The 26,600-nt window shown below is 36.7% G+C and overlaps 1 protein-coding gene across 3 annotated transcripts; it reads left to right on the forward strand.

Annotated features, from left to right (window-relative positions):
- The first annotated feature begins 1,601 nt into the window (after positions 1 to 1,601).
- On the forward strand, positions 1,602 to 26,600 carry LOC104090420 (uncharacterized). 3 transcript variants are annotated; one of them, XM_009595514.4, is made up of 13 exons: positions 1,607 to 1,783; positions 1,880 to 1,992; positions 9,976 to 10,119; positions 20,429 to 20,559; positions 21,496 to 21,723; positions 22,356 to 22,534; positions 22,757 to 22,857; positions 23,558 to 23,719; positions 24,534 to 24,583; positions 24,689 to 24,746; positions 25,713 to 25,830; positions 25,911 to 26,021; positions 26,101 to 26,600. In XM_009595514.4, exons 1-13 carry the CDS (start codon positions 1,774 to 1,776, stop codon positions 26,178 to 26,180), a joined length of 1,485 nt encoding a protein of 494 aa, XP_009593809.1. In that variant the 5' UTR covers positions 1,607 to 1,773; the 3' UTR covers positions 26,181 to 26,600. The 3 variants fall into 3 exon arrangements, with proteins under 3 accessions (XP_009593821.1, XP_009593809.1, XP_009593814.1); XM_009595519.4 differs by lacking the exon at positions 9,976 to 10,119; XM_009595526.4 differs by lacking the exons at positions 25,713 to 25,830; positions 25,911 to 26,021; positions 26,101 to 26,600 and adding an exon at positions 25,417 to 25,668 and having other exon boundaries at positions 1,602 to 1,783.

Below are 26,600 nucleotides of genomic sequence, written 5' to 3' on the forward strand. Positions count from 1 at the left end.
AGAGTCACTTGATTACCCATGCTACCCAGGGCAGTGTGGGAGCATGTTTGATTATGATATCGATTGATGAATTTGAGTATAAAAGTGAAAGCTTTATTGGTTTAAATTACCCTTTGCTGAACTTTATGCATTTTTATATGCTTTACTTGTGCATATCGTCTATGTATGATGATTAATGCATTCTCTCTATGCATTGGACTTATTAATCGAGATAGGGTATTTCATATCACATGCTCTATCTGTTTATCTTTTTGTGTTGTTTCTATGCTTTATCTATATTAATGTTATGCATATGAATTGCACATGTGATTTAAGTGATATCTTTTTTACTTTTATATATTTTGTGCAAGTTCTACATCTTTTAGTAGTGGGACCCAAGACGCCATATAAGAGCTTTTGCTTGGAGACTCAAGTTAGAGTCGCTTGATCGTCTGCAATATCTTGAAGTCTCATTCCACTATCTATTTATTAAGTACTATTTTTCTCTCATCTAGAAAGTATACATAATTATATTTTAATTTAGTTGAAGTAGCTCGTGACCTCGTGACACTAATTTCTAGGGGTATTTTGATTATTTTGGATCAACTTATTTTTCTGTTAGACTTATTTATGGCTTTAAAATAATCAAATTTGTGGTTTATGCCCAACAAGCCGGGTTAGGGCACTTTGATGAGATTTTAGGTTCTGACATGAAGTGAAAAATTACATTTCAGCCAAAAGGTCTGAAGTGCAACCAACGTTTTCACGCACTTAAGACCAAATAGTCCTGAAGTGCGAATAGTCAGAAACAGAAATTTATTCTTCGAATTTTAACAAAACAATATACGATTTAATACCTAAATCTACTCCAAATGGCCTCAAATTTGAAACATAACCTCCAAATATCATCAGGAACAAACCCAATCATCAAATTGTCAAAACAACAATAAATCTAGCGAACCATTTTGTAATTAAGAAAAAGAAGAAACACTAAGCAATAGTAAAAAATAAAGCGACACAACAACTTACCACCGTATAACATCATAAACTACATGAAATATGTTCGCAAACACCATATAAAATTACTATTACCCGAAGAAGAAGAATAAGAAGAAGAAAAAAGAGGAGAAAAAGTATCAAGTTGATTAAACAACGAGTAAGTAATTTTTTTTTAAAAGTAGGTACTAATTAAATAGGCCCGTGCAATTTTTACAAATTTTTGAGCTAACAATGAAGAAAAACCTATCTCGAGTGAAGTTTCTAAGCTAAACCTTGAAAAGTTTTAAGTTCGAAATCTGGTGTTTTATTGGAATCTTGAGTTAATATTATGAAAGTAGCATTGAATTATTGTCTAAAAATTGAAGAAAATTGAAAACTCGATTGAGAATCAACCGAAGCTTAAAAAATTCTCAAATCTGATTTGAAATAAAATCTGAGATGTAGGTTGGAGGTCGTTCATTGGCAGAGATTGAGATTCCGCAAAGGATATGGGCATTTGTGATAAGTTTGTTAACATAAAGGTGTTTTTCTTTTTTCCTTTCTAAAAGGGAGCTTAAATGTAAAATAATTTAGGGGTAAGTTTGACCTTTTAGCCAATATTATATTCTTACTTAATGCAGTATAAAGGTACAGGCCGACCACCATTGCTCTTTCACGCTCTTTGCTCTTTCGCCTCCGACGGCAAATATTAGACATCTGTGGAAGAATTCGGCGGCAGCACCGTTAGTTATAGAGCTGAAGAATAACGTATTACTTTGTGCATTGGTTTCAATTTATTGTAGCATAGTATAAGAGATGCCGAAAGGTTTATTTCTTCACTTAATCCGTTTTTCACCATTACTTATTATTGATTAATACAAATTGATTGTTGATCTACAAAACTTGTATCTGAAATTTTCAGAGCTTCCTGGATTTTACTATGATGCGGAGAAGAACAGATATTTCCCTATTAAGGGTCCAATTCCTGGCTCTTCTAAGAAACGAAAATCGCCACCGCCTATTCTATCCAATAAGGTAATTACTACCGCTATTTTTGTTTTTTACTCTTACGAGGTTTTCGACCAGTAGTTTGCTTACATTTCGTTCTAAATGAAATTGAGATTCTTTTTTCGGCGGTAATAATACTCTCATTAAACTGGAACTACGAATATGATCTCGGTGGTAATAATACTCTCATCAAATTCCAACTAAGACAACAAAATTATGATCTTCCCCCTCTGCTCAAGCGCAGGTGGGAAGAGTTTACCTGATGGTGCACATAAGCTGGCCAGGCCCTATTATTATAAAAAATTCTGTTTGATGTCCTGATTTATTTAATATGGATGTCAATATTTACATAATACAACAAAATCTATTTATGCAATATTGAGAGCTTATGTTAGCTTATATAGCACTGTATTTGGAAAAGGGGAAAAAAAGACAAGAGAAAAGTTAAGAAATTAGACCCAGGTTTATGTCACAGCTGTTGGAGTATTAGATATATATGTAAAAGGGCAAAAGGAATTGCTTTTAAGTGCTAGTGATAAAGATTATGCAATTATGACGCAATTAATATTTGCAATAATAGTGCAGTAAAAGCAAACTGTCAGGCAGAGAAAGCTGAAAACAGATACTATTACTGTGAAGATGCAAATTTGCTAGGGCAATCATTATTTTAGTTTGATTGTGTTATATGGCGGAATGTTCTACTACCTTTTTCTTGTATTTCACTTAATTATGAGAAACTTGGTTAGTTAGGATTCATATAGTCGACCTCAACTTGCTCGGGATTGAGGCATTCATATAGTTGACCTCAACTTGCTTGGGATTGAAGCATAGTTGTTGTTGTTAGCTTGATTCTGATGTATACTAGACATACCACTTGTTTTGGTTTTGCTTTAGTTTCTAATTAGTTTTAGGAGAAGAAAGCTATCTTTGGAAATTAGAAAGAGCAAAAGTTGCTAGAAGTCCTTTAAGTTTGTCTTTCTGGAATTTATCATTAAACGTTTAATTAAGCTGGAATTAAGATTTGTCAGGTTGCTTCTGCTAAGTGTATTTTAAGGAAATGTTTGAAGCATCACTAATTACTCACTGGTATGTTGTTGTTGTTTTGAAGCATTGCTAAGTTGTTACTTCTTCTACTCCCTCTGTGCTATTTTATGTGATGGTATTTGATTAGGTATGGAGTTAAAGATGTTTATTTGATTTATACTCTCAATTTCATTTTATATGACGATGTTTGATTGGGCACAAGAATTAAGTAAAGTCGTTTGACACATAAGCTAAATATATTGACATACAAAATGTACCCTTAAATTGTGGTCTTGGACATGCCATGTCATTTTTATAAGAGTATGTCATTAAGGCTAAATGCAAACTTTTTGGGTAGCTAATAAAAGAGTATGATTTATGTAAAGTAGCATAAAGGGAATGCTAGTGAAAAGTACGTCCATAAAAGAACTTGACTACTGACAAAGTCAAAAATGGCATATGGCTCTAACACATTTGCCATGACTATGCTGCACCAAAAACTATACAAAAATATACTTGACTTTGAGATGAACAACGTTTTCCTTCTGGTCAAAAACTCTAGCATTTCTCTCTCCTAATAACCCAACAAACCACAACAAGCATAGAGCTTCAGATGCCCAAACAAGCTATGGACATGTCTTTTCTATGCCTAGAGAGTAAGAAATCCACCATATTTTTTGGCATACACCAACTAATGCCTAATGAATTGGTGATGTTGAATTCAAGAAGAAGAAGAGTTCTCTGTATTTCTTGTGTATTATTTACTTCTCAAGCAACAGATCATTATACAAAAGTGCTACAACTATTCTAGGAATGAAATAAAAGAGAATAATTACATAATATTCAGTTAAGCCAAGTAGGATACAATCTTCCTACAATCAAGCTATTAATTAGAGTATGATTGTTCTCCTACAATTAAGCCGGTCAACACTCCCCCTCATGTTGGTGTAAAGATGTCGCACATGCCCAACTTGCAAATCAGTGTATGGAAAGTCTGTTTGTTGAGACCTTTGATAAACATATCAGCTAGCTGCTTTTCTGATGACACATGGAACAAACTCAAGACACCACTCATGACTTTTTCTTTGATGAAGTGTCGATCAATTTCAACATGCTTTGTTCGGTCATGTTGGACTAGATTATTAGCTAAACTAATGGTGGCCTCGTTATCACAATACAAGGAATGTTTTCCTTTTTCTGACAATCCCAATTCCTCTAGTAGCTTTTGTAACCACAGAAGTTTACGGACACTCTGGCCATAGCTCTATATTCTGCCTATGCACTTTATTTGCCAACTACACTTTGCATTTCTTCCTACGAGTGTACAATAATCGGATGTAGATCTTCTGTTATCTAGAGATCCAGCCTAATCCGTGTCTGTAAAAAAGGCTTCTATCTGGAGGCGACCATGTTTGGAGAGAAGCAGACCTTTTCCAAGAGTAGACTTCAGATATTGCAGTATGTGAAGGACAACTTGTATATGTGGATCTCAGGGATAACTAACTCATTAGGCTGATTGAATAGGCTATGTCTAGTTTAGTGTGGGAGAAATAAATGAGTCTTCCAACCAATCTTTGATATCTCTCCTTATCAACTGACTCTCCAGTTCGGCTTTGTAACTTGTGATTGCTTTCAATGGGCAATTTCGCCGGTTCGCAACCTGTCATACCAATTTCTTTCAAGAGATCCAAAATATACTTCCTTTGAGAAATAAAAATTCCCTTTTCTGATCTAGCAACCTCAATTCCCAAGAAGTATTGCAATTTCGAGATCCTTGATTTCAAATTCCTATGCCAATAGCTTTTTCAATTGGGTCATCTCCTCTGTGTCATCTCTTGTTATAACTATAATCATCAACATAAACTATGAGAATAATGAGTTTACCCTTTTGATGTCTTATGAAGAGGGTGTGATGATCATTCCTTTGCTGTTAGCCGAAGGAGATCGTTGCTTTGCAGAACCTGTCAAACCAAGCTCTAGGGGATTGTTTCAGTTCGTACAAGGCTTTCTTCAGTCTGCACACTTTTCCTTAACTTTGATCAGTATTAAATCTAGGAGGAATCTCCAGTATACTGACTTTGATCATTATTACACCTCTTCTTTTAAATCTCCATGAAGAAATGCATTCTTCAAATCAAACTTTTGTAAGTCCCAATCAAGATTAGCGGCATTAAGACAAAAGAATTATGATAGTGTTTATTTTAGCAACAGGGGCAAAAATATCTTGATAATCCACTCCATAAGACATAAGTGAATCCCTTAGCTACCAATCTTGCCTTGAATCTTTCAATTGAGCCATCAACTGTGTGCTTCATAGTGAAAACCTCTTTGCAGCCAACCAACTTCTTGATTAGTGGTGAAGTGACAAGTTCCCATGTTTTATTTTTTGACAAGGCTTTCCTTTCTTCAATCATAGCTTGCTTCCATTTAGGATCTGCAAAAGCTTCCATCCAATTCAGGGGAATAGAGATAGAAGAAATAGACAAGACAAAGGCTCTATAAGAGGGAGACAAAGAATTATAAGAGACAGAATTAGATAAAGGGTGTTTGGTGGTACAAGATCTGACTTTTTTTCTGTGAGCAATAGGCAAATCTAATTCATTAGAAAATGTAGATAACTCACAAATAGAAGAAGGTTCAGTTTCAGCAGATTGCATGATGATTTCTTCTGCTCTATTTCTCCTTGAGTAAGTTTTCAAATCAGGCTTATCCAAACGTCCAATAGTGTCCCCCTAAATTTTTTCTCCAATTTCATTTTTCCCGGTGGTAGTGGTGGAACTTGGGAGAATCATCTCTTCCTCCTTATAGCTCTTCCCCTGAAGAGGTGATGTTGTAATACCGAAATATGGCTCAGATTCTCAAAAGGTAACATCCATGATGACAATGGATCTTCTGGAGGGAGGATTATGGCATTTGTACCCTTTCTCTGTTGGAGAATTCCCAATAAAAACGCATTTAAGAGCTCTAGGATCAAGTTTCCCAGAGTTTCTAGTGTCAACAAAGCAGACACCCAAAAAACCTTCGGAGGAATAGTATAATCATTCTTACCTTTTAAAGCTTGCAAAAGACTCTAAAAATTAAGGGTTTTAGGTGACATACTATTGATGAGATAGGCAACTACTAGAATGTCATTCCCCCAGTAAGGTTTTAGTAGGTTCATGGTAAACATAAGAGATCTTGCCACCTCTAACAAATGTTTATTTATCTCAATGACCGCAAACATGAGAAAACTTCACTTTTGGCTTTTAACAAATACACCCAAGTCATCCTAGTGCAACAATCAATAAAAGTAACAAATCAATCGACTACCAGATAAAGAAATTGTTTGAGTAGGACCCTATACATCAGAATGTATAGTCTAAAAAGGAGTTGTACTTTTATTATCACTCAAACAATAAGAATTTCTAGTATACTTGGCAAATTCATAAGCATCGCAAAACAAAAAAATCAATAAAAGTAACAAATCATCGACTACCAGATAATGAAACTGTTTGAGTAGGACCCTATACATCAGAATGTATAGTCTAAAAAGGAATTGTACTTTTATTATCACTCAAAGGATAAGACTTTCTAGTGTACTTGGCAAATTCACAAGCATCACAAAACAAAGATTCAAACTCAATTTTGGAAAACAAACTAGGATATAACTTCTTCAAAGCAAAAAATGATGGGTGCCCCATCCGTTTATGCCACAATATTGTTTCTTGATTGACATCCTTGTTTTCTCCAAAAAAAAAAGCCTGACTAGAGTCTCGAGTTCCATCAATCCAATATAAGTCATCATGCAATCTACTACTGTCAATCCTCTTCCATGTTTGAAGATCCTAAAAATACAGTGATCAGAAAAGACTGTTTAGTTTTTTGTGATGGTGTTAACCGATAACAGGTTAACTTGAAACTCATACATGGAGAACAAATGATAATTTAATATAAGGTGTACAGACAAGAGAACCTGTTCCACAGACAGGAGTTAGTGAGCCATTGGAGAGTAGTTTTGAAAGCCTTTAGAGAAGCCTGTCATGTGTCTATTCGCACCAGAATCAATAAATCCAAGAATTAAGGTGATCATTAAAGGCAATACCTGACTACATGTAATTGAAAGTAGTAGAAGAGTCAAGTTTGTTCAGGAGACGGCGAGGATAGTGAACTTAATTTGAAGACAAAGCTTCTACAGGAGCAGTTTCCCGGGATGTCTCTACATTTTTTGCTGATCCCTTGTGTGAGAATGCACGGGAGAAGAATCTTGTATTGATGTTAATTGTAATACAATGAACCCTATTTATAAGTACACATAATATATAACCTACTCCTATTACCTATGCGACTAGGACTAATTACATATTCACATAGCTATTCTAACACGTACATACAAATCATATGTACCAAGCTTGTTACATATATAACTAATACGAGAATCAATGAGGGACTTGGTGAAAATATCTGCAAGCTTATCTTTCGACTTCACAAACTTTGTAGTAATATCTCCTGAGAGTATCTTTCTCTGACGAAGTGACTGACAGTCAATCTTAATATGTTTAGTTCTTTCATGGAACACTGGATTCGATGCAATATGAATGGAAGCTTGATTATCACACACAAGTTCCATTTGGCTGATCTCACCACATTTCAACTCCTTGAGCAACTGTTTGGTCCAAACTAGCTCATATGTTGCCATAGCCATTGTTCGATATTCTGCTTCTCACTAGACCGAGCAACAATTTCTGTTTCTTGCTCTTCCAAGACACCAAGTTACCTCCTACTATAACACAATATCCAGACGTAGAACGTCTATCAGAAGATGATCCTGCCCAATCAACATCTGAGTATCTAACGATCTGCTCATGGCCTCGATCCTTAAACAATAGTCCTTTGCGTGGAGCTGATTTTATATATCGAAGAATGCAGACAACTGCATCCTAATGACTATCACAGGAAGAATCCATAAACTGACTTACAACACTCACAGGAAAGGAAATGTCAGGTCTAGTCACTGTGAGGTAATTTAATTTACCAACCAACTGCCTATATCTCGCAGGATCGCTAAAAGGCTCCCCCTGCCCTAGCAGAAGTTTAGAATTCGGATCCATAGGAGTGTCAACAGGTCTACAACCTGTTCTCAAGAATGTCTAAGGCATACTTCCGTTGTGAGATCACAATATCTGAGCTAGACTGAGCGACCTCAATACCTAGAAAATACTTTAATCTTCCCAGATCCTTAGTCTAAATGTGCTGAAAGAGATGTTGCTTCAACTTAGTAATACCATCCTGATTATTGCCTGTGATAACAATATCATCAACATAAACCACCAGATAAATATAGAGATTTGAAGCAGAATGCCGATAAAACACAGAGTGATCAGCTTCACTACGAGTCATACCAAACTCCTGAATAACTGTGCTGAACTTACCAAACCAGGCTCGAGGAGACTGCTTTAGACCATAGAGGGACCGCCGCAACTGACATACAAGGCCACTAGACTCCCCTGAGCAACAAAACCATGTGGTTGCTCCGTATAAACCGTGAAGAAAAACATTCTTAATGTCCAACTGATAGAGAGGCTAATGGCGAACATCAGCCATTGATAGAAAAAGGCGGACTAATGTTATTTTAGCCACAGGAGAGAAAATATCACTGTAATCGAGCCCAAATATCTGAGTATACCCTTTGGCAACAAGACGAGCCTTAAGTCGATCAACTTGGCCATCTGGACCAACTTTGACTGCATACGCCCAACGACAACCAACAGTTGATTTACCCGAAGGAAGAGAAACAAGCTCCCAAGTACCACTCGTATGTAAAGCAGACATCTCGTCAATCATAGCTTGTCGCTATCCTGGATGAGACAGTGCTTCACCTGTAGAATTAGGGATGGAAACAAAGGACAAAGATGATACAAATGCACAGTGGGGTGATGACAGACGATGGTAACTTAAACCGACATAATGAGGATTAGGATTAAGAGGAGACAATGGGGTGATGACCGAATACCTTTCCGTAGTGCAATCGGTTGACTAAGAGGAGACAAGTCCGCAGTATTAGCAGGGTCAGGTGCAGGACGTGAATCAGGTGGGCCTGATGCTGGGCGGGGACGACGATGATAAGTGGTGGAGCTGCAATGATAGTATTTGGAACGGAGACAGGGGGCTAAAAATGAGGCTCAACTAATGTGTGAAATCTTCTAGCTCCCAACCATTAAGGTTTCTTCTGAAGAGGATAAAACTCCTTCTGCCTTACATCTGAAATAGAAGCATAAGGGCTAGAAGTACATCTGAAGATTGGGAGGAGTAGAGGTGGCAAAATTAACCCATTTATGTGTAACCCGGCCAAACTTATATGGGTTGGGCTATAAGAAGGGGAAGATGATAGCAACATGACGACGAACTTATATCATTAAGAAGACCGAAATGCTTTATGAAAGGTTAATCGAGAGTTGACCAAGTTTGGCCAATGTTGATCACATGTTTGACCCATGTTGATCACGAGTTGTCCAAGACTTGACCATCATTAGGGTTTCCGGGATGACTGAAGCATGGTCACACACCCCATTAGCCTCACGACTCCTAAAGTTATGTCAGGACGTTTATTTTTTTGAAGCACTTGGACTTGGGCACAAGCCATTACTTAGCTAGTGGTATAAATAGGAGTAATGTAGGGTTTTTACATAATTTATAATGAATTTCCGATGAAGAATTATCTTGAGCGAGCCTCTTTGTGGGATATCATTTACCTCTTCAATTGAACCTCTCTTGGATTTTTCTAGTAAGGATTCATGTGCGAGTTCAATTTCTCTTCACCCTTGGATTGATTTTCTTGCAGATGAATTGCTAATTAGTGGGTCTACTAGTTTCTTCCGCTATTGGATTTTATGCTTTTCTTTATAATTATATCTCTATCTTCTCCTCACTTTCTAGTTTTCGATTTCCCTGTGTTTAATTCCGTCGTCAAATTGGTAAGCTAATTAAACTTAATCCTTTCTTACACTGTAGGAGAAAGACAAAGGGAAATTCATGAAATCGAGGAGCAATAGGTTACTCCATGTCAGGGAGTTGTGCGGTAAAGTCATTGTATCCGGAAAAGGGAAATTAAATTTTCAAATGGAATTCCTGAAGAAACAAGCATCATGCCCTCTGGTGTGCTCCCTGTGTCTTTAATCTTTGTGTTGATTTCATTGTGCATATCCTTGACGGCTGTATATAAATCTGGAAATAGTCCCTAGTTGAGCTTCCATATTGCTGGTTATTATATTTTGGTTCAGTAGTTGAAATTTTGGTACATGAAAATTGACAAGCAAAGGCCGAGAAAAGTGGGTTTGGTTCCGTATAGTGTAAGTTGGTCATAGGCATTTGGTTATGCATCCTTAGCCTTCGAGCATAAAACAAAGATCTAATTGAATTTGATACAAAAACCAAACCAGAAAAATGTAAATCAGATATCCAGATAAACAGTCTATCAAAATATTCAAGTCATATTTATGAAGATAGCAAAAATGCTGTCATTCAATTTAGTTCAACATTTGGAACTCTAGCACAGAGAAAATCATAATTGAGCCCCAATATGAGTTGTGCGGTTGATTCTCAAGGGACCTCACTGTTGATTTTCCCCATTCTTGGTGCTGCCAATCCCGGAGTTCATCAAAAATTGATGTCATTTCATCTTCAAAACTATAATGTTCGTAATGTTGAAGGTTGAAAGCCCTGCAACTGTTATCATCTCCTATTAAGCGTGATATATTACTAGTTGAGGTGTTATACCTTCTTTTTCTTGTTGACCTAACTATTGCATAATTGACCATGACTGCTATCTACTTACGGTCAACTAGATGGATGACACTTTGACAATACACTGTATCATTTTACTAGACTAGAGTAACTGGTGCGTAAAATTTACTCTAGAAAAATGAAGCGCTCTTGTTGAATATCATAAATTTCAGGCTTCACTGAAGAGAATAAATGGATTTGTTGCATTTGCTTGATCACGAAGGTTGATATCACGTGCAGACAGTAATTAGCCCATACCACCCAGCTCCCTAACTTGCAATACCAAAATAAAAGGTTAGGCATTTCAAGTTCAAGTTACTATTTCTTATAATTGTCTTTAGAAATAAGCGTTTCTTGACAAGATAAAAGTTCTATTGCTAATCACCAATCAGTACAGAAACAGCACCAAGAAGGTCCTACTATTTACAAGAGAGTTACAAAGATCATAACTCCCATATTTCCCTAGGAGATTTGAGAAAATCCACTAATGTGTCCATATTATACATATCTTCATATTGTACAAAAAGCTAGCAGAACAAGTATGCGCAGATAGACAGAAAGTCGCCTTGCAACTAATAAAGTTAGTAAAGTTTTTGACTATGATTCGTACATCGCTGGTACACTGGGGGGCTCCAGAGGCGTTGCCGCAGGCGCCACGTCCCAACATGAGGTGTTCCAAAAGGAACTTAAGAGAAAAGAATAAGACTGGATCTCCTAACCTAATGTAATGAACGAGAAGGTGAAAAATTCAGTTTTAGCTAAGCATTCGAATTCTGGGTAAGAGAAGAAATCTTCTTTCATCCCCGAGCGGCAATCAAACGTGGGCGTGAATGCGAGATAGCGGAATGATCGACCGGGTACGCTTTGACTAGTTTGTAGTTTTTTCTGGGGCTATTTATTCTAAATTTCCCTCGCCTAGAGTAGAAGGATAGATAAAAAGCAGGCTAAGCCTGTATTAGCTCTTTTCAGGATGATAAGGTGGAATTAAAAACTTTGGAGCACATCCTTGTGTGGTAAGCATATACTATCTCCGTTCCAGTTTATGTGAACCTATTTCGTTTTTGGTCTGTTCCAAAAAGAATGATCCCTTTCTAAATTTGGAAACAATTTAGCTTAAACTTACAATTCTACCCTTAATGAAAAGCTTTTATAGCCACACAAATACTCTGGGCCCCTTTTCAACTTATTTAGGACCACAAATTCCAAAAGTCTTCATTTTTTCTTAAACTCCGTGCCCAATCAAACAGGTTCACATAAATTGGAACGGAGGTAGTAGCTTTTTTTCCTGGACTCTGATAGCTCTGCATATGATTCTATGGTGGTCCAGGGGGAGTTCCCTGCGGCCTATATATAAAGCTATATAGTTATAGTTTAAATGGCAACATATATATATATTTTTTTGTGTATGCGTGCCTGAAGCTCCTTTGAAAATTTTAAACTAATGATAGCGATTCATGGTATTGAATATGTCATGCTTTACCATTGACATTTGGAGAAAAAAAGGAACCAATGTGAAGCCATTAGACCTGGGGCTTTCTCACCTTCACATCATTCAACAATTCAATTACCTTTTTTCCCCTTTTTATATATAAGAAATTACCTTTTTTTCTTTTCCTACAGAAAATGTCTTCATCCCATGGTTATGAATCTTGTTATTTTTTCTTGTTATTTAATCAGTTTCTTTTCCCAGTTCTAACTTATTCTTTCACAACATTTGGGCTTGGTGTTGTATGGACGGTTACACCGTTACAATGGACTAGTGGAGTGAGTTTACCTGCTAAATTTCCATCTCGGGGGTGAAATTAGTTCTCTCATTAGTGTCGTTTTGATATATAGGATTTGTGTCTATTCCATTATGATTGAGGCAACTACATGGGAAGTATATTCAGTACTAACTGACATCGAAGGTGGGCCGTTGGGTGGCATTTTCTCCCTTCTTGATAAATAAGTGAAGATTTTTAGGAAGAAGAAAAGACTTCTTTGTATTTCTGTTTGATGTTACATCTCCATGAACAAGAGAATTTATACAAAGCTCCTTTTGCTAATTAAGCCAACAAAATCATTTAGTACAATCAGTACAACTATCAATGCCTATAATCAAGATATTAAATAAAATAAAATGTTCCTAAAAATAAAGCCAATCAGCACTCCCACCCAAGTTGGTGCAAAGATCACACATGGCCAACTTGCAAGGCAGTGTATGACAAATCCGTTTGTTGAGACCTTTAGTAAAACACATCAACTACTTCTCTGATGACACATGAAAAACAAAGTCAAGACACCACTATAACTTTTTCTTTGGTGAAGCATCAATTAATTTCAACATGCTTTGTTCAGTCATACAGGAGTGGATTATGAGCTATACTAATCAGCCATATTGTCACAATCTCAATTCTCTTATTACTCTCAGATTTATATTATGTCATGTTGTTTTGTTTGTTCCAATTTTCGTATTTCCCTGTTGGACTATTTGGTACTAATTCTTTTCTCCCTTTCTTCTTCTTCTTCTACTACTACTACTACTACTACTATTGGAAACAACCTCTCTACTTTCACTAGGTAGGGGTAAGGTCTGCGTACACACTACCCTCCCCAAATCTCACATGTAGGAATATACTGGGTATGTTGTTGTTGTCAATTCTCTCGGTAACTTTTGTAACCAAAGTTCTCAAACACCCAGCGCCTTAGCTTTATATTTTGTTTTTGCACTTGATTTAGCAACTACACGTTTCTTGCTTCTCCAGGTAACTAAGTTTCCTCTTACTAGTGTACAGTAACCGGACATAAATTTTCTATTATCTAGAGATCCCGCCCAATCCACATTTGTATAGGCTTCTATTGGAGGTGACCATGTTTGGAGAAAAGCAAATCTTTGCATGGAGTAGACTTCAGATACCGCAAAATATGAAAGACAACTTGCGTATGAGAATCCTGGGGATCATGCATGAACTTACCCACCAAGCTGACTTAATAGGCTATATCTGGTCTAGTGTGGGAGAGTTAAATGAGTCTTCCAACCAATCTCTGATATCTCTCCTTATCAACAGACTCTTCAACTCCTGCTTATAACTTGTGAGTTGTGATTGCTTTCAATAGGCGATTCTGTTAGTTTGCAGCCTATCATATTAATTTCTTTCAAGAAACCTAAGAAATACTTTCTTTGTGAAATAAAAATTCCCTTATTTGATCTAACAACCTCAATTCCCAAGAAGTACTGCAATTTCCAAGATCCATCATCTCAAATTCTTGGGCCAATTTATTCAATCGACCAATCTCCTCTTTTCATCTCCTGTCATTACTATGTCATCGACATAAACTATCAGACTAGTGAGTTACCTCTTTGGTGTCTTATGAAGAGGGTATGATCGACATTGCTTTGTTGGTAACCAAAGGAGATCATTGCTTTGCAAAATCTGTCAAACCAACCTCTAGAGAATTCATGTTAGTTTACAAATATGTATAGTGTAGTCTTGTCCCATATTGGAAGAGGAGTAATATCTCCTTGTAGTGTATAGCTATAAATAGGGACCTCTTGTATTGTATTTATCATCCAATATCAATAACATATTTTCTCCCGTGCCTTCTCACATGGTATCAGAGCATTAGTGAGAAAAGATCGCTGTGCGTCATTCCAGCGTTAACCGGGAAGAAAAAACTTAGTCATCGTGCAATTTTTCAGGTGACCTTAGGCCTGTCCAAGTGAAAGTTACTTTCTGTCGGTGTTGTGCTAAAACCAACACCACCACGCGCCGGTAACAACTTTTCCGGCGAGGGTTCCGACCATTTTTTCGCGAAGCTTCTACAGGACAGTGTGCTCTCCTCAAAATTCCGAGCCTACCCATCTAATTCAAATCAAATTCATACCACTTTTATATTTTTCCGACGTGAACAGTGACCTTTCCGGCCATTTTTTGAAAACATTTCTTCAGGAAAGCTTGCTCGCAAAGGAATTCCTAGTCTATCCATCCTGGTTACGACAAATTCCGACAATTTTGGAATTTTCCGGTGAGCTAGTGTTTCCGGCGTGAACAGTGTTTCCGACGCAGAAACAATGTTCTGTTTTCCTGATGTAAACAGTGTTTTTCAAGCTATTTCTTCAGTTTTCTCACAGGAGTTACTTATTTCCATTATTTCAAGTTAACCCTACTACTACAAATTGTAGCGACATGGGAACCAATGCTTTGAATAGTCGGATGGTTTCTTTAGCAGATTATATTGAGTTCCTTCAGTACAAAGCATGTAAGCAGACATCTTCTGAGATAGCTTCTGTTGTTCAAACAGGTAATAGCGTGACTTGTTTCTCCCAATCTTCATCCTCCGAGCCTTGGGCCATTGATTCAGGTGCACCAGATCATATTTCTGGTAACAAATCTCTTTTCACTACTATTTCGTATTCTCAATCTCTTCCAAAAGTCACATATACATGGGCCGGCAAGGCCGTCATAACCACTACAACTGACAAGCCAACCAAATATACATACAGGGCCTACAAGCCCAACATACTGCACTAACTGACAGGATATGTCTACAAACCTCTACTGATGGATGTACTGTGATTTGAACAGGGCCCCGACCTACCCATAACCTATATGCATATATACACAAGATGTACACAAAACTTCTAGACCCGACAACTCCGAAGGACGTGGAGCTTACCGATAAAGCTGAACTCGGGCAACACCTACTGAGGAGGTCTACCCGCCTGTCTATCTGAACCTGCACGCATGAAATGCAACGTCCCCAGAAAAAGGGACGTCAGTACGAAATAATATACCGAGTATGCAAGGCAATAATATAACTGAAAGCTGAAACTGAACTGATAATATAATAGCTGAAAGTAACTGGGAGTCAAAGATAACCTGAAGATAGGCTCACCTGTTGATACTGACTCAACTCTCTCAATATAGTAAATAAAATAACTGTCCGGCCCTATAAAGCTCGGTATATATATATAACTGCTCTGCCGTAGTATGCTCGCTCATAGGCGCTCGGCCATACTTGGCTCTGTATCTCGGTCAACTGGGCTCGCTCATAGGCGCTCGGCCACAGTTGGCTCGGTATATAACTTACCATCTGATCAGAGGTTACCCGATAGGGGCTTGCCCATCGATTATAGCTCGATGGTAATGAAAATACTGTAATACTGTATATATAGATTCTCTGCTCTTTTGACTGAAAAAAGATAATACTCAAGTGAACATAAAGTCCCGTTAAGGGAGAATACTTTAACTTATGAGACTAGGATAATGTATAAATTCGGGAGTATGAACTTCTATTTATGTCTCGTTATCAAACATATGTAATTACGAGATCATACCAAAATGAAGGAAGGGCTTAGCCTTAACATACCTGGAGTAGGAAAAAATCCATACAGTGATTTAACGTTAACAATTAACAATTGGGAGATTGTTAATTGTTGCTATTGTAATACGAAGTCTTCATATGCACGACATTAAACTTGAGCAAATATGTTGGTTTATCTGGCAAAAATGTGGTCCAACGTGAAGACCACATGTATCATGGGCATAATCATGGGTTCTTTTTAACAGATCCTTGAATAGTCTTCATACAATTTTGAAAAAATTATCAAACTTGACAACTGCTACTACTTTATTTCTCCTAAAAAAACGTCAAAGCTCCAATATTAAAAGAGAGGACTCAACAACATCACTAAACGTGAAACCTCAAACTAGACAGAATTGTTCCATTTGGAATTCAAATTTTCAAAATTCCCTCACCTTCATTCTTTCTTTTGCCTTTCTGTATAAATCCAACTTTTTCCAAAATGAATTGATATCCATGGAAGATAGGTTTAGAGATGACTAATGTAATTCCACCTCTTACGTGTAAATGGCCTAAGGTTGTCCATGTGCCTACTAATTAAATTGACTAAAGGCAAGAGTCACTTACTCCACTTGCTGCCACATTGGTTGGGGGGTGGGGTGGGGGGATTTGTCCCCACCTACAATTATCCACAAATCCTTAATTACATGGTTAATCTCCCATTAAACCAATAATTAACCAATTACCCACATAATTAAGAATTGTCTCAAATTACTTAAAATACTACTCATTTTTAATACACTTTATATATCATACTAACATGGTCTTATGGTACCTTGTATGGTACTAGTCCATAATTATCGAGTATTATAGCTCGGACCGTATTTTATCTCAAATCGACAACCTTCAACGAAACTCATTTTCTTTCACGGTACTTATTGCTTGATATAAATAGCATAAATGCTTATAATCTCAAAAAAATCTCATCCCCGAGTCTTTGTCACTTAACTAAAGACGAAACTTTAATCGTACGAAATGCGAGATTTAACATCAGGTCTATCCAAATGCCCAATAGTCTCCCCTTGAATTCTTTCTCCAATTTCACTTGACCAGTGGTAGTGGTAGAGGTTTTAATAGTGGAATTTGGGAGAATCATCTCTTTCTCCTTATTGCTCTCCCTCGTGAAGAGGTGAAGTTGTAATACTGAAATATGTAGATTCTCGAAAGGTAACATCTAAGTTGACGAAGTATCTCCTATAGAGAGGGTTATTTGTACCCTTCCTATGTTGGAGAATAGCGATCGCGAAGAAGGAAACCAGAACTGGCCCGAAACCCATCCGAAACACACCCGAGACCCCCGGGACCTCTTCCAACCACACAAACCAATCCCAAAACACGATACGAACCTACTCGAAGCCTCAAATCACACAAAACAATATAAAAAACAACCCCAATTCAAGCCTAACGAAACTAATAAACTTTCAACTTCCACAATAAAGACACATTTAAGAGCTCTAAGGATCAAGTTTTCCAGCATTTCTAATGTGAACAAAGCAAACACCCAAACACCTTCAGAGGAACAGTATAATCATTCTTATCTCGTAAAGCTTATAGGGGACTTTGAAAATGGAAAGTTTTAAGTGGCATTCTATTGATGAATAGACGACTACTAGAATGACATCCTAGTAAGGTTTTGGTAAATTCATGGTAAACATAAGAGATTTTGCCACTTCTAACAAATGGCAATTTTTTCTTTCAGTAACCCTAACTAGTTTGATGAACTCTCCCATGGATCCCCTAATAAGCAACAAATCTTTTATCCATGTTTTCTGTGCTATTGTCAGTTTGCAAGACTTTTATCTTAGCCTTATATTAAGTTCAAATCATCTTATGAAATGACTGAAAGTAAGAGAAACCTTCACCTTTGGCCTTTAACAAAGACACCCAAGTCATCTTAATGCAACAACCAATAAAAGTAACAAACCATCAGCTGCTAGACAAAGAAACCGTTTTGAGTAGTACCCCATGAATAGTCGAAAAATGAGTTGTATTTTTATTATCACTCAAAGAATAAGAGTTTCTAGTATGCTTAGCATATTCACAAGCATCACAAAACAAAGATTCAAACTCAATTTTGGGAAAGGAAAGCAAACTAGGATGTAACTTCTTTAAATAAAAAAATGATGGGTGTCCCAATCATATATGACACAGTATTATCTCTTGTTTGACATCCATATTTTCTCCAAAAAAGTCTTGACAGAGTCTCGAGTAACATCAAACATGCATAGGCCATTATGCAATTTGCCACTACCGTCCTCTTCCTTGTTTGAAGATCTTGAAAAAAAAAAATGATGAGAGAAGACCTCGGCACTATAGTTTAATTCTTTGGTGATGAATCTGATAAATAACAGGTTAAAAGGAAACTCAAGTACATGGAGAATGGATAACAATGTAATATCAGATATAAATACAACATAACTTGTTCTAGAGACAAGGGTTAGAGAGCTGTTGACTATTGTGACATAATGTACTCTGATACTAGGAGATTAGTTTTAAAAGCCTTTAGAGGAGCCTTTCATGTGTCTATTCGCACCAGAATCAATAATCCAAGGTTTAAGGTGAGCATTAAAGGCAATACCTGATTGTACATAATTAGAAGTAGCAACATTAGAACAATCAAGTTTGTTTAGGAGACGGCGAAGTTGCTGAACTTCATCCGAAGACAGTTTCTTCCGAAGCAGTTTCCCGAGATGACTCCACGTTTTCTGCAATATTAGCCAGAACTCTTTGATGGACCTACACGTTTTCCTCCACGATCTCTAGTTGGTCTACCATATAATTTCTAGCATGTCTCCTTTGTATGCCTCGACTTACTGCTGGTGTTCTTTATTAGATGTGATTTCCTTTGGTTGCTCGTGCAACAAAGTTAACCCAAATTTCTCGGTTGGAAGCATGACCAATAATCTACTCTCTTCCTATTGAACATAAGAGTATGCATCCTCAAGAGAAGGAAAATGAATTTTACCGAGAACTTAAACCCTGATCTGTTCATGCTCTTGGTTCAAACCGGCAAAAAAATCATAGACCCTTTCCTTTTCAACCAATTGTTGAGAGAGAACTGCATCATCGTTACACTTTGCTTGGAGATCCTGATACTAGTCAATCTCCTTCCATAACCCACTTAAATCGAAATAATAATCAGTGATAATCAATTTACCTTGCTTAGTGGCATGAATTTTGTTTTGAATTTCAAAGATCTGTGCATTATTTTTCCTGCGAAAGTAAGTGCGCTTAGCTAAATTCCAATTTTTTTCTGCAGTATCAAGCAATTAATAGTATTTAGAAATTCGAGGGTGCATAGTATTCAAAAGGCATGTCATAACAAGAGAATTATCAGAATCTCATTGACCATAGCTAGCATCAGTCACAACAGGTGCTTTTTTTTCTCTAGTAATATAACCGAGCAACTTTCTGGACTTGATAAAAAGCAAAAAAGATCTTGACGAAGCAAGATACGTACCAGCCCCATCAAATTTTACAACGTGATGTGAGATTGAAGTATTCTTTATTCCCCATTGAATAAATAGCAGGCAAAAATAATTTTTTCAAATCTGGAAAAAACGTTTTTGAAATGGACTTTCAGAGATGAGGAAAAACAACAAGCTCTCAAACCTGGGGAGAAAGAAACTGCGCACCTTCTCCGGAAAAGGGGCTTACACTGGAATCTCACTTCTGGTGCTCAAAGAAAATTGGAACTGGGATGGGTAGGCTAGGAACAGGTAGGCGAGCCCTTAGCAAGAAGAAATCTTGAAAAGATTCGCTCGAAGTGGCCTCATGCGCCGGTGCGTGACATTTATGCATTGCTGAAGCCATAGCTTCTAGTGGCGCACGACGATGCATCAGAGCTGGTTTCAGGCAGCGAAGTGGTGTGATTTGGTTGCCGTCGTCAGATGGATTGTGGTGATATTAGTTTCTTTATAACACTAACAGAAAATATACAAATGCATACAACTTCTATTGAGGGAGAAAAACTCAACTTCTTTCCGAAAAAAGGAACCTTAATGACGCAAGGGAGAGAAACTTACCTCCGAAGGCAGCAATGACTCTGATACCATTGAAGATTTCTAGGAAGAAAAGGCTTCTTGTATTTCTGTATAATGTTACATCCCATAAGCAAGGAAATTTATACAAAGCTAGTATTGCTAATAAAGGAAACAAAATAAATTAGTACAATCAGTGCAGAGCATTAATAAACCGAAGACAAGGACAATGAGGAAGCACAAGGATAAAATATATTTCCCTTATTGTTGATTGGCTTTATTTTTAGGTAGAATTTATTTTATTTAATAGCTCTACTGCAGATATTTTCTATCTAAAAATATACGTGCTATGCATTCAGATTTCGAAGTATGATGGGACTCAAAGAGTAGTTGACAGTGCTTTGGAGAACTTGACTGTTGATATAAACGTGCCAGAGGGCCTGTCTGAAACTGATATTCTGTTGACAGGTGGCATGAATGGTTCATTGTGGTATGTCTTCTGTTATAATTGAAGCTAAAAGTAACCTGATTGGAGTTGGATGCGTATAATTTTTATGATTATGGATGCAATAGTTTATACTGAATTAGTTCCGAATGTTTTTGGCTGTTATAGTGAAGTGCTGTTATAGAAAACATATATTATAATATAGCATGAAAATTGGTTCCATAAAAAACTTGACTTTTATAGTGAATGGCTGTTATATAGTAATGCTGTTATAGAGAGGTATGACTGTAGTTGCTTTATAATGAATAATACCATGCATCATTCTGAAGAGTCAAGATTTTTATAGCATATTCTCAGTTTCCTTTTCAGGATTTGTAAAAGGTTTCATGCTTTTTCTGAGCTGCTACATTGTAGTAAGGATTAAAGAATTGCTACGCAGCTGGATTTGCCTGTGAATGCCATCTTTTGTCAGGGAAAGTGGTGATACCTTAAACGCTTATTTTCAGTTAATTGGATCAACATGTGTAGAATTAATTTGGAAGGTTCAGGATTCATAACATCTTTCCGTCTTTGTGCACTTCTTAGTTTCTTTGAGTTGTCCCTTAGAAATCAGTGGACATTCTTTTTAAAGCTGGATGTCCTTATGAGAAATTATTTGCATAGGGAGTTTTACAATGTGTTGTAGATTATGGATTAGCTTATAAAGTACTTAAAAAATATGTCTCATGATAAAGCATAATCTGTAACCAACTTCAGTTGATAAGTTGATCTTGCATTTTTTACCAAATTATAATATTCAATTGCTCATGCTAAGTGTTTTACGATCACATATGTACATTCAAGTTTGTGGTTACAGTTTCTTTTGGAGCATGGACTGTCTTTATTAGCAGAGATCAAATTTTTTTGATCCATACTTGTTGAAAATTCATAAAGGTGGAATATATTTCCAATGCATTGTTTTGAAGTCCAGTGCTTTCGCAGTATATTTGAAGTTGGAAAGGTTGAAAAAGAATTAAATCAAGGGGTAAAATGCTTGCCAGATCGTGTTTGGCCTCTCAAAGTCGGATACCGAGAAGGGTACTGTGACTCACCAGGCCAAGTCCGGAGACCCCCAGGAGCTTTTGTACATATGCCATCGAATATATCTTGTATAAAGACGTCTCAAAAGCATCCTGCATTCGTCCGTGAAACTTCTTTAAAGCATGTTCTGTATCCTTTTGCGGGTGTAGCAATGAATAATATATAGCCGCATAAGATATGTTTGGTTCGTCATTGTTATATTGTTGTCTTCAATAATAGTAAAGTAAGTGGCTGGTATGATTTTAGTCTTTAGTGATTCATACTGACATTTGTTTTCAATCTACGCTTTGAGTTTATCGGGTTTATAAGATTTTACTTGCCTGTTTGTGTAGATTTACTAAAGCTACTTTAATGTTTGCTGGTGCAAAGCTTTGTTTCATCTTCCGTTGATCCATTTATTTTAAATACTTCGGGTGGCAAAATATGATTGTTCTCTACTTACCTTTTGAGTTCTGAAATGTTTACTTTCTGTAAATGTTTTTTTTTTTCATTTACTTTTTTGTCACTTCTTGTATATTGGAGTACTAAAGTAGTTAAGTAGGACACACTTTTTATGTAGACCTTCAAATTTGTCAAAAGGTAACTGTTAACTTCCAACTTGTAGTGTCTCTACTCCACTCTAAACTCCATACCTACTCAAAGTAAGAGAACTAAAACGGGATGGAGGTCTTATGCTCTTGTTACTCTTTTTTTTCTTTTTTGGAGAAAGGTAACAATTATTTGTTCTTGTCACACTTGTGAGACTTAACACTAGAGCTCAGTATAACTACTCTGGGAGCTGAATCATCTGGTGGAACAGTCTACATTCTGAACCTTAGTGAACCACTAGATTTTAGTTCAAGCATACCAACTTTTAGAAGAAGAATTTCTGAGATTACTTCATTTGAGCATACAGTTTGGACAGCAGATTGTAGTCAGGATCAGAAACGAGCAGTAGTAGGCAAGTTCTGTACTTCGTTTTCCTTCATTTATGGATTATACCATGTTTTACTCTCATTTGAAGTAAATTCTGCTCTTTCGTGATTAAAGTTGCCTAACTTACTTATAGTTAAAACTATGGGTTGTGTCTGTTTAATTTATTTGTCCTGCTTGTTTTTTGAAGTTCCTGGAAAAAATACTTTCTTTATTTCTACTTTCTCAGATCTTGCTTAATGTTATATAGGAACCAATAGAGGAGCTGCAATGTTGGACATAGAAACAGGAGTGAAATCCTGGGTTTGTCGGTCTAAAAGCGACATTTTCTCCATACAATTTGATAATTCGGTAAATGTCTCGCACTCCATCCTTTCTGCTTTGAGTACTTATTATTACAGTGTGAAGTGTAATAAGTTGCAGAAGAGAAGTTATAATATTGTGAACGTTCATATTGACAATCACTTCACATGACTTTAAATACATGAAGATAAGCAAATTTGTTGTCTGTTAGTGAATTAGTAATCCAAATAGGTAATGCTGATTAACTTTTGTTGCTAGATTTACATAATTAAATCCAAAGCTATGCGCATTGTCACTTTCATTTATGGTATCTGTTGGAAACTAACTTGTTGGATTTTCATAGAAAAACAAGAAAATGTAGATGGTAAGAAAGGAATGTTGCCTTAGCACAAGCTTATTGTAGGGATTTTTAAACATACAATTTCAGTGCCTTATTTCCGAACTCGGATCGCTGGCTGTCTTCCTTATTGTTAAAAAAGAAAATAAGGTCCCTTTCTTCTTCTTGGATACTTGTGATTAGTGAGCCTATGGTAACCTTCTTCTTTTCGTGGTACACACCGACTTGAATGTGTTATATGCCTAGCTTCTTCAAATATGTCTGGCATCTCCAACAAGCCATTCACCTCAAAATTTTTTTTGAAATTGGAAATGAGAAGCATCCCTTGGAATCAGCTGTGACATTTCTTATGCATCATGGTTACTGATGTTTATGACATCGTGTTTTGAGAATATTTGTTTTCTTTTTCAGGAAAATGTTGTTTTATGTGGGCTAAGAAATGGAACAGTTTTGGCCATCGACATCCGTCAAAAACCAGGAGATTTTTCTGGTAGACTTCCTCAAAATAGAATTCCGTGCCATCCTGATGGGCATTCTAGTAGGGTTAAAAGCTCTGCTAGAGATTCCTTCCAGGTATCAAATGCTTTTGTTAGGAGTTGTGTGTACATTCTTTTCTTTCTGTGAACTGCCCTCCAGCCCTCCACATTTGTCAGAGCAATGATGAACTTCATCTGTTTCAAATTATGGGCATGGTTCGAGTTATATCAACACTTGAAGATGAGTATTTTGAAACAGGACACAATTGTTGGGGGTGTTTTGAGTTTAATTCTGAAGCATAAAGTTAAATCCCACTTTATCATCCGACCATCAAACATTCATTGAGAACTAACAAAGTTAGTCATTTTAGGTGGATGTCAAGTCTAGACGACAACCAAAGATAAAATTACAATGCTTAATGTAAGACAAAGTAAAATCACTAGGAGCTTATATCATTTGAACGTACTTAATCATAGAAATTGGTATAGTTGTCCCAAAGTTGCAGCAATGGAAGTATTCTAGAGGAGACTTATTCAGTTAGTTCAATAAAGATACCAATTACTTCCTGGTATTAATATCTGTTTTCGTTTAGGTAGGGGCTTGTGGGCTATGAATCCATAGTCCAAATCTTCGAGCAGTGACATGAAAACTCATATCATTTGCTCGTGTTAAACTCATCGTCATTGGATTGGTTTTCTCAAATGTTGCAGTAATGGAAGTACTCAGCGGGAAAATTGTTCAGTTACTTCAAGAAGACTCCTGTATTAAGATCAGTTTCATCTAGGAATGGCCTCATAAGCTATGAATATTCTGCTATGATCTTAGATTTTCATGTTTGATGGATTTACGAAAGCTCCATATTTTGTAAATGAATGCTTATACAAATTGGTGGATATCTTTGTCTGTGCAGATCAAAAGGAAGATGTACGACACAATATCTATGCCTTCATCTGTCTGTTGGTTAGTGAGCTTTCTTTGCAATATTAAATGAGCATCTTTAATCTCGTTGTTTAATTCGTTCATAACGTCTTTTCTTAAATTTTTGTCGCTTCTCTGATGTTGCAGTTTGGCATCTTTGAAACTTTATGATCAATGTTTCCTGGCAAGCTCTATGGATGGATCGGTTAGTGTCTTAGTGTCATTCCTTTGGCCATATACTTGGTTGTTCTCTGGGCTGTTTTTGCAATCCTTACCTTACGGTTTCTCCAGATGGTTGAAATAAAATATACTTTAATCCAATTTGTGAAGAATTAGAAACCATCCTTGAAGGGTTTTCTCAGTACCTTGATGGCCTGAAATCCCACACAAGTCTGTCCCTTAATCTTTGTGTTAGAGGTCTCCAAAAGAACTGATCTTTTTATATAAGGTAGTAGCAGGCGACCAGTTATTCTCCTTGCACATAATGTAGTTGTGCACACCTGAATCTCAAATTTTCACATTTCTTTAGGTTCCAAGAAGCTTATGATTATTATCCATTATTCTTTAGTTTACCATCAATCATGGTGTGCTAGTATTTACCTATTAGTTGCCTATTTAGACTTTCTTTGGGTGGTTATTACTCTTTTTGGTTCTCCTTTACAAATTCTCTCCTTTGTTGCATTCCCTGCTAAAAACATACTTGTGCAAGAACTTAAATTTCTTGTCAAAAACTGAATGGATTATTATGGGAGGTAAGTGTTATGCACTACGTGTCAATATCTTGGTGCGTATAAATTAAGTGATATGAGAAATGGATCACTTAATTAGTCTGTCTTGTACGTGTGGAAAATTTTGTAACATTGACATATATCCAGATAAAGCTTTATGATCATCCTCTAATGAGGGGAGCAATTCAATCTTATGAGGGAAATCAAAATTCTCATAGTTCTCCTTTACAAATTCTCTCCTTTGTTGCATTTCCTGCTAAAAACATACTTGTGCAAGAACTTAGATTTCTTGTCAAAAACTGAATGGATTATTATGGGAGGTGAGTGTTATGTACTACGTGTCAATATCTTGGTGCGTATAAATTAAGTGATATGAGAAATGGATCACTTAATTAGTCTGTCCTGTACGTGTGGATAATTTTGTAACATTGACATATATCCAGATAAAGCTTTATGATCATCGTCTAATGAGGGGAGCAATTCAATCTTATGAGGGAAATCAAAATTCTCATAGTCGAATACAGCTTGGAGTTGACCCATCAGAGACAATTGTCATGTCAGGTAGCTATGGCTTTATGACACTTGTATTTTGTTTGTGTATGAAAAAAATGCGAACTACTTTCTAAAGACATTCTTGTTAGGTGGAGAGGACTATCATTTGCGGCTATGGAGTATCAAATCTGGTGAATTGCTATTCGAAGATAAATTCATGGATACGATCCCCTCGGTCGTATGCTGGACAAAAACTGAAGGTATTACCAGCCTTTGCATTCATATCCCTCCAACAATACATCTTTTTTTCCATGATCGAAAACGTCCAATTTCTGACAGGCCTACTGGGAGTGGGGAAACATATTCAAGGTGCATGGCTTGGATCTGAAGAAGGGTTGTTTTTCATGGACTGGCCTTGAGGCATGTGCTTTGGGTGGTTTCTTACTTGGAATATTTAGAACTTTGCACATGACTATCAGCTGGTTTTGAATGATACACAACGTACACCTGGAGATGAATGGAAACTGACTGACAGTATATGGAAGCTCGTCGACACTAATGAAATCGACTTTAGCTGAAATTAGGAGCTGAGACTGAAAATTTGGCTTGCCTCAAGAAGTTTCTTCCTTCCCATATTATGCAACTTACAGAAGAGTAGACGTCTGGCACTGAAACAATCCAGGATTGTAGGTTGTAACTGAAACAGAGTTTTACGGATTTGTTTATTAGATTAATATTTTTTTAGTCCCTTTGGCTAATCATGTATCTTCTGGAAATTTTATGCCCTGAAGCAGCTGTAACTATTGTTGGCTTATCAAGCATTAGCAGTTTAGCGTTCA

Source organism: Nicotiana tomentosiformis, chromosome 1, assembly GCF_000390325.3.
Source record: "Nicotiana tomentosiformis chromosome 1, ASM39032v3, whole genome shotgun sequence".
NCBI lineage: Eukaryota > Viridiplantae > Streptophyta > Magnoliopsida > Solanales > Solanaceae > Nicotiana > Nicotiana tomentosiformis.